We start from the raw sequence: 9,364 nt of genomic DNA on the forward strand, positions 1-9,364 counted from the left end.
ATAAAATACTATATGAGAGTAAAAAAAAAGTTGTTATTAATAAACAAGAATACAGTGAAAGGAGAGTGATTTGTAAAATATCCATAAAGAAAAAACTCTGCTTACAGTTCTGTTTCATCTGGGTGTTGAGAGATGTATCCATAGACCTCTTCATGTTGCTCTCAAAGTGCACCAGATTAATTCTTTTAACTTCAACATTTAAAAACTCTTCCTGGTGGTGCATGCCCCCAAACCCCACTAGATGAGGTTAGACCCCACCCCCCCAAATCATGTCCACATGGATAGAATGACAGAAAGGCGAAATGAATGGGCTGTGATTTTAGTATTTTTAAGCAAACGTTGAGTTCAATAATTTGTACGGCCCTCGAAGGATGTTGTAAAAATTGAAATGGCCCTTGAGAGGAAAAAGGTTCCCCACCCCTGGTCTAGAGTCTAGATGAATGTTGTTGTGGAATTGTTGTGAGTAGCCATTTCACAATTCAGTGAAAAGGCGGACATTATAACAGCTGGGGGGGGGGGTGTCTACAGAAGGTCCAGTTGTGATGGACACGGTTTGCCACTGCACATAATGTGTATTTGGCTTCAGATCATTGAGGTGAAACAAACACTCCTTTTTCTATGTAGGCTATGTATCACAACAACACCTTGAGTTTCTACAGTGCTGAGTTTTCCTCTCATGCACCAGCATAACGTACCGGACATTTAGTGTTGTTTTTTCCTTTTTCGCCAAGACACAGCATCGTGAGGTGACACAAACACTCGCTCAGTCGCAACTAGTTTATTTTGTGTTTGTTTGGTAGTGCGGTCACTGCCAACATGAACAATAGGGGTGGAGTCGTACCAATTACGAAATACAAATTGGATTAAAATGGGCTATTTTTTTATGCTGCAAATAAAAGTAAATAAGTGAAAACCTATCATATATGTTTAATATGTACAGCTTGTAAAACCCATTTCAAATGAAACCCCTGTCAAACTTTGTGAGGCTCTTTCAGATGTCAACATGCATCCTAAAGACTGAAGGTCAATACCTCACTCTTCCTGCCTCGCTGTGCATACTTTGAGTATCTGTAGAGCACTCGTTCTGATTCATGTTAGCAGCATAAACAGACTCAATAGAAGAAATCAATTCCCTGGACTCATTAAAGCTGACTGTGTACAAAAATGTGCAGCCAGTAGTTTATTCCGACTGCAGCTGAAATGTGACAGGTCCCACTGTTGGAGCTCCATCCATCATGTTTTAACTGTTTCCTGCAGCGTGGAAGTTGAAACAATAAAAAAACGGATTTATGACTTTCCAATGAATAAACAAGTCAACACGTTTGGCTGTGAGCGATTTATAATTTCAGGAACATCAGCTGTAAATTCTGCCGGACTCAAAGCCTTCCCTGAGAAGTAATCACTCCCCAAATACACTCTGTAAGGAAACATGAAATATTCAGAGCCGAGCTACGATAGAGGGAATGCGATATGATGATCATAATAACCTGCAGTTTGTAAACACTCGCATTCACATCCGCTGCTGGTGTGATTCCTTATTTATCAGTTTGAATAAGAACGCGATAATACGGCCCGACGGCAGCCATCTTTGGGAAGTTTAATCATTCATGGTGTGAAAATTGCTCCTTTATGTGCAATAAATATTGATTTATGTCTCATGCATATCTGGATGTGGCGCGGCTCACCAGGTCTTCCTCATTGTCCATATTTGACTCTTTGTTCACCGTCTCCGTCTCTCTTTCTGCCGTAACTTATCATTCCTGCTTTCTCAGGAATTACCCCGTCATATTTACAGCTCCCACAATGCTTCACTTCGCTTTAAGATGCTAAACATGGAGGCACACGAGGAGGCAGATAATCCGGGGATCCGGCCTCGTGTGGACATCTTCTGGTCACACTTTTTATCCTGGCTTCACTGAGTCCTGCAGACACTTTAAAGGTCCCCTATTCTACTGTTTCTCATCAATATATCACAGGTCTCAGATATATACAGAGCCTGTCTCTGATTGGCTGAAACATCAAACAGATCATTGCAGCATTACCCATAATCCCCTCTGTTTCAGCCCTGTTTCCAAAGTGCTGATTCTCTGTCTGTTACTTTAGATGAAAATAAGGAGCCCCTCCCCACGCCCCTCTGAGAGACATTTGGTAACAAATAACTCAATGGTGCTCTAGGAGGAGATTCAGGTGATAAGGAGGGGGGGGGGGGGGTTACCTTGTTGCTGATTGGCTAATGGTTACACAAGCCAAAACATCGTTATGACATCATAAAGTGGCCAAAATCTGATTTATAGAAATGGATCAGGACAAAATGAGAGAGAATCTTTGTTCCTGAAACGTTCAGAGTCTCTTTACACAGAGGGGACACATGTTGATGTAGAAGAGACATGAAGAAGAGGGGACACATGTTGATGTAGAAGAGACATGAAGAAGAGGGGACACATGTTGATGTAGAAGAGACATGAAGAAGAGGGGACACATGTTGATGTAGAAGAGACATGGAGAAGAGGGGACACATGTTGATGTAGAAGAGACATGAAGAAGAGGGGACACATGTTGATGTAGAAGAGACATGGAGAAGAGGGGACACATGTTGATGTAGAAGAGACATGAAGAAGAGGGGACACATGTTGATGTAGAAGACACATGAAGAAGAGGGGACACATGTTGATGTAGAAGACACATGAAGAAGAGTGGACACATGTTGATGTAGAGGAGACATGAAGAAGAGGGGACACATTTTGATGAAGAAGAGACATGAAGAAGAGGGGACACATGTTGATGTAGAAGAGACATGAAGAAGAGGGGACACATGTTGATGTAGAAGAGACATGAAGAAGAGGGGACACATGTTGATGTAGAAGAGACATGAAGAAGAGGGGACACATGCTGATGTAGAAGAGACATGAAGAAGAGGGGACACATGTTGATGTAGAAGAGACATGAAGAAGAGGGGACACATGTTGATGTAGAAGAGACATGAAGAAGAGGGGACACATGTTGATGTAGAAGAGACATGAAGAAGAGGGGACACATGGTGATGTAGAAGAGACATGGAGAAGAGGGGACACATGCTGATGTAGAAGAGACATGAAGAAGAGGGGACACCTGTTGATGTAGAAGAGACATGAAGAAGAGGGGACACATGTTGATGTAGAAGAGACATGGAGAAGAGGGGACACATGTTGATGTAGAAGAGACATGGAGAAGAGGGGACACATGTTGATGTAGAAGAGACATGAAGAAGAGGGGACACATGTTGATGTAGAAGAGACATGAAGAAGAGGGGACACATGTTGATGTAGAAGAGACATGAAGAAGAGGGGACACATGTTGATGTAGGAGAGACATGGAGAAGAGGGGACACATGTTGATGTAGAAGAGACATGAAGAAGAGGGGACACATGTTGATGTAGAAGAGACATGAAGAAGAGGGGACACATGTTGATGTAGAAGAGACATGAAGAAGAGGGGACACATGTTGATGTAGAAGAGACATGAAGAAGTGGACTTTGCATAATAGGTGACCTTGAAGACTGCAGTGCCAAAAGACACGTTCTCTCTGTGCTTTGAAGACGGAGGCGCTCAGATTAACAAGTGAGCAGAGGTGGAGGAAGTATTCAGATGCTTTCCTAGATCAAAAGTACCAATTTAATTATTGTCAAAATACTTATATACTAGTATAGTATACTAGTATATACTATCTTACTTGAGTAAAAGTACAAAAGTATAATCAGCTAAATCTACTTAAAGTATTGCAAAGTGCAGACAAATTGCCTTTGTGTGTTTTTATAATTATATATATACATGTGACACTTCAAGATCATAATGTTGTATCAACTAGCATGTTACTGTTATAGATAAACTCAGTTATAATGTAGGTTTTGTAAAATACTTGGGCAAGTGAGAGATCTGCTTTAGACGACCTCCTCCATCACTATGAACCTCCCAGGAGTCTCAGGTCTCCTGGGTCGGGTCTGCTCTCTATAACCACTAAACATGGAAAAGCAGCTTTTAGTCATTCTGCCCCAACAATCTGGAACAAACTGCCCAAATCGTGCACGTCCGCTGAAACACTTCCTATTTTTAAATCCCGACTAAAAACCGCACCTATTTGCTTCTTTTAATTGAGCTGCCCATACTCACACTACAGCATGCCTTTTCAGTCATGTACTCTGTACCTGCTGTGTTTATTCATTTCATTAAATTGTCTTTGATGTTCATGCCTGTTTTTAAATGCTTTTTTGTAATAATGTGTTTGTGCTGTATTTGTTCTTAAATGTCTTTTGCTTTTAATCTGTAAAGCACTTTGAATCGCCACGTGCTGAAAAGTGCTATATAAATAAAATTGCCTTGCCTTGCTTTGGAAAAAGGTTTCAGATGCTGCTCCTCAACTCGATAACTTCCCATGAACTAACTGAGAATAGATTACAAATATTGAGATACACATGTTATACAGTAGCACTCTGTGTTCTAGCTTTCATACCTTTACTAACAGAGCACTGCTTTCACTTCAGTGTTGCTGCAAAATAACGGACATTGCAATACGACTGAACTTAATCAAAGGAATATTTAGAGAAGATTCTACTCACATGCTCTCATTTTACACTTGGATGTGGTGCACTGAAATCAATTTGAAGAGCAGGATTAAGAGGAGAGACCATCTTGTGCTCTTGTAAACAATTTATTCACCGACATGTTTGGTGCATATGAAGAATCGTGACCCAGAATAAAGCACACACCTACAGAGCGTTGAAACGAGAAGACGCTCCGTGTTTAAAGCCGTGTCGGGGGGGTTTTCTACACCGCTGCAGACCCTTTGCACCGAGGAATCAAGGGACTTGATTTGATATGAGTGGAGCATTTTAAAAACATATTGTCACGATTCTCATGTTATGTCACGTTTATCGTTTTGTAGGTTTGGGTGTTTTTGCTGTTTTCCATGTCATGTTTTCCTCTGGGTTATTGTCTGGTCCTTTTCCCTGTGTTTTCCTCTTGTCATTCCCTGGTTTGTCTAATTGTCTGATTATGTTCACCTGGGCCCCTGTGTTTTCTCCTCCCTCCTCACCTGTGTCTTGTTGTGTGATTGAGTCTTGTGTGTATTTAAGTTCTGGGTTTTCTGTCTGTCTGGGTCGGTTCGTCTTGTTCCCTGACTAGTTCTGCGGTGAGTGTTCTGTTTTTGTCATTGTACATATATCTCATAGCCTTGAAATAAAGGAAGTTCAGTTTATATCTGCATTTGGGTCCTTCTTGTTTCCCAAACCGGGACAGTACGAACCGACCTGAAAAATGGGCCCAGCAGATCCGTTCGAGTCGGAATTATTAAATGTTTCCTTTTTGTTGGCTAACTGGTCGGATCGATGGAAGAGAGCACCCGGAGTTCAGCAGCGGGAGGCTGTGTTGTCGGAGGCGCGCCAGATGGCTAGAGAGAAACCAGGTATGGTGAAGTTCTTACCTGGCTGGATTTCAAAGATCCTCCCTGTGTGTGATTCCTGGCCTGTTAGCCCCAGGCATGCTAGCTCCCGGCCTCCCAATTCCCAACCTGGCACCATACGGCTCGGTGGGTTCCATCTGCAGTCAACCCGTGCTTCTGCCCCAGTTCCTGCTCCTGTCCAGGAGTCATATTCTGGAACTCGTCTGGCTTATGGAGGTCCATGGAGTATTAAGGCGGCTGCTAAGAGGAGGAGTCGCAAAGCCAAGCTAGCAGCTCAAGCCCCAAGAGCCATGTTTCCGGCTCCAGAACCGGACCTTACGGCCATGTTTCCGGCTCCAGAACCGGACCTTACAGCCATGTTTCCGGCCCCAGAACCGGACTTTACAGCCATGTTTCCGGCTCTAGAACCGGACCTTACAGCCATGGTCCCGGCTTCAGTGCCGGCTCCAGTAACCATGGTCCCGACTCCGGCTCCTCGTCACCTGCTGAATCACCGGCCGACGCCAGCTCCTCGAGTCCTGTCGGCGTACCGGCCGAGTCCAGCACCTCGTCTCCGGTTGGCTGTCCGTCCGACGCCAGCTCCCCGTGTCCTGATGGCTGTCCGCCCAACGCCAACTCCATGTCTTGTCACGTTGGAGGTCCCGCAGACTACTCTTCTGCCGGGGATCCTGCCAACTCCATGTCTTGTCACGTTGGAGGTCCCGCAGACTACCCTTCTGCCGGGGGTCCTGCCAACTCCATGTCGTGTCCCGTTGGAGGTCCCGCAGACTACTCTTCTGCCGGGGGTCCTGCCAACCCCATGTCCTGAGCCGTTGGAGGTCCCGCAGACTGCTCTTCTGCCAGGGGTCCTGCCAACTCCATGTCTTGCCACGTTGGCGGTCCCGCCGACTGCTCTCCTGCCGGGGGTCCTGCCGATCCTGTGTCCTCTTCCATGGGGGATCTTGCCGACACCGGCTCCTGACCGGCCTCCGGAGGTGTCTGGTCTTCACCCCTCCTCGGACTCTGCCTTGCCCCCGGGCCGTCCGCCCGAGATTCCCTCCATGGACTCTGCCTTGCCCCCGGGCCGTCCGCCCGAATTCCCCTTTTTGAACTCTGCCTTGCCCCCGGGCTGTCCGCCCGAGACCCGTCCTCCAGACCCCCTCCACCCACCCTGCTGGATTTTTGTTTTTTTGGGACGTCTGGAATCCGTCCCTTGAGGGGGGGGTTATGTCACGATTCTCATGTTATGTCACGTTTATAGTTTTGTAGGTTTGGGTGTTTTTGCTGTTTTCCATGTCATGTTTTCCTCCTGGTTATTGTCTGGTCCTTTCCCCTGTGTTTTCCTCTTGTCATTAGTTTCCCTGGTGTGTCTAATGGTCTGATTATGTTCACCTGGGCCCCTGTGTTTTCTCCTCCCTCCTCACCTGTGTCTTGTTGTGTGATTGAGTCTGGTGTGTATTTAAGTTCTGGGTTGTCTGTCTGTCTGGGTCGGTTCGTCTTGTTCCCTGACCAGTTCTGCGGTGAGTGTTCTGTTTTTGTCATTGTACCTCAGCCTTGAAATAAAGGAAGTTCAGTTTATATCTGCATTTGGGTCCTGCTTGTTTCACAAACCGTGACACATATTTTGTAAACAAATACAATGTTAAAGATGTGTTAGGCTGATGTTGACCTTGTTCACAATTTAGTTTAAAATAAGGATGATCTCAAAAGGGCAAATATCTGTTTTTAACTTCGAAACTGGACTGTCTGCCCCAAAACTGAATGGATGGCGACCCCCATCCGGATCTGGATTAAGACTGAGCAAAACCCAGAGGTATTGAGCTCAGTGGGGGGGGGGAATAATCCTCGCTAAATGACTATCAAGTCGTTGACCGCTTATTGTGGTCAATCTTCCACTCTGTGATTGTTCTGGGACAGACTGAATATTTTGAGTGTCACTAGAAGCAGTATATGAGTACTTTTCCCATCTTACTTATTTTTTACGCTGCTATGGACAGTCTTGCACTAATGTACATTCTCAAAGATATTGAAATGACTGTTATTTTTTTATGTATTGATTGTTGATTGTTGTGATTTTATTTAGGTCTTAATGTGTGCGTATAAATGTGTCTTTTGATCCTCCAGAGACCCACCCATTCATGTGTGTCCTCTGTTGAGCACATTGGGTTTTGGTCCATTACTTTGAGGTTATACATGCCACAGCATTAAGTCCAATTGTACTCCACAGAGGACATCCTGGGCTTTTCAAACATATGCCATATGTGGGGGTGTGGCTTTGAAAAAGACAATCTCATTGTATTTCAAAATGGCGTCCATCAACACGAGCACTATTTATAGAAAGAGAAATGGTAAGTTTGTAATGTTGTAATTACCAGTGTTGTGAGTTCAATATTTTAATTAATGATAGTAAGGGATCATCTTAGGAGTTAGTGTAGTGAGTTTCAGAGCAGTGTAATAATTATTTGACCTAAATCTAAATGTTTTTATGAATGTCCTCTGAGGAGGTCATGGGGATTTGCTAACTTTTTATTTCCCCCATTTTACAAACACAAATGGAGTCCACTATGGGCCAAACCTAACACACAGGTTTCTGTAGGCTTCATGGCAGACATTCTCACAGCGTTTATCAACCTTTTTCTTACTCAATATCAAGACACACTTATTGTTTCTACTTCGGCTGTGCTCAGGGTGAGTTTGGCTGTGTTTCGCTGTCGCTAAACAAGGAAACCACACCTCCACGGAGCTTAGCGCGATTCACAACGTCCCGACCAATCAGAGCACACTGTGCTCACAGGAAGGGGGGGGGGGGGGGCTGGAGCTATTGGAGCTACAACGAGCAGAGAGGGAAATTCAGTGAATACACGTAGTTTACAGAGATGCTGTTTGAGAAACCAAAGTGAGTTTGGAAAATTGCACAATATAAATCTATTCTAGTTGACCTCAACAATGGAATCATGATCAGTGGAAATGGCCATGACATGGGACCTTTAACATTCTTAATAACGTGTGGCTAACTTTTGACATGGAAGTCTATATTTTTCCATTTGCCCTTTATCCGTCTTTTGCCTCTATGATGCTGAACATTTCCCCACTTGGGATGAATTTCTTATTCTGAAAGTCAGTCAATATTTCATAAGACTAGTAAAGGAATATCTAATCCATGGCATATATGTTTCTGAGCTATCATCGTATATTTATCAATTTATTCACACACTCGCCTTTGGTTATGCCGGAGTATATAAAACCTTTCCTGTCACTGTACGTCGTGATCGTGCCCCCTAAGTACAAACAGTGGATTATGTTTAGACCTCGGTCTCAGTACATCAGTGAGTCTGTTATTTTTCCTTGTGTATTTCTTTTCTGTACCTTGCTGTTGTAACGCCGTACATTTCCCCGAATGGGACGAATAAGGCTTTCTGATTCTACAAGTCTGTCAATATTCATAAGAATAGTTTTTTGTCTCTTTATCATTGTACTCACACACATACTCACAATCACCTTTGGTTATGCAGGAGTATATAAAACATTTCCTGTCACTATAAATCGTGATCGTGCCCCCTAAGTACAAACAGTGGATTATATGTTTAGTCTTCGGTCTCAGTACATCAGTAAGTCTGTTATTTTTCCTTGTGTGTCTCTACCTTGCTGTTGTAACGCCATACATTTCCCCGAATGGGACGAATAAGGCTTTCTGATTCTACAAGTCTGTCAATATTCATAAGAATAGTTTATTGTCTATTTATCATTTTATTCACACATTCGCCTTTGGTTATGCAGGAGTATATACATGATTTACTGTCACTGTGAGTCTTGATCGTGCCCCCTAAGTAGAAACAGTGGATCATATATTTGGTCTCAGTACATCAGTAAGTCTTTTTCCTTTTGTATTTTTGATCCGTACCTTGCTGTTCTAACGCCGTAAATGTAATAAAGTCAGTTATGTATTCCTTG

The 9,364-nt window shown here is 43.7% G+C and overlaps 1 protein-coding gene across 1 annotated transcript; it reads left to right on the forward strand.

Annotated features, from left to right (window-relative positions):
• The first annotated feature begins 5,274 nt into the window (after positions 1 to 5,274).
• LOC307034258 (uncharacterized protein) lies at positions 5,275 to 7,143 on the forward strand. Its single transcript, XM_079673013.1, has 2 exons — positions 5,275 to 6,072; positions 6,193 to 7,143. Exons 1-2 carry the CDS (start codon positions 5,290 to 5,292, stop codon positions 6,628 to 6,630), a joined length of 1,221 nt encoding a protein of 406 aa, XP_079529139.1. The 5' UTR covers positions 5,275 to 5,289; the 3' UTR covers positions 6,631 to 7,143.
• The last annotated feature ends 2,221 nt before the right edge of the window (positions 7,144 to 9,364 follow it).

This window comes from Notothenia rossii, assembly GCF_949606895.1.
Source record: "Notothenia rossii genome assembly, chromosome: 3".
NCBI classification, from domain to species: domain Eukaryota; kingdom Metazoa; phylum Chordata; class Actinopteri; order Perciformes; family Nototheniidae; genus Notothenia; species Notothenia rossii.

Bases quoted from the DNA above. Each gene is read 5' to 3' on its own strand.
- LOC307034258 (XM_079673013.1), top strand. From the start codon at position 5,290: ATGGGCCCAGCAGATCCGTTCGAGTCGGAATTATTAAATGTTTCCTTT. The intron at 6,073-6,192 runs GTCCCGCAGACT...GTCCCGTTGGAG, and splicing joins CATGTCTTGTCACGTTGGAG to GTCCCGCAGACTACTCTTCT.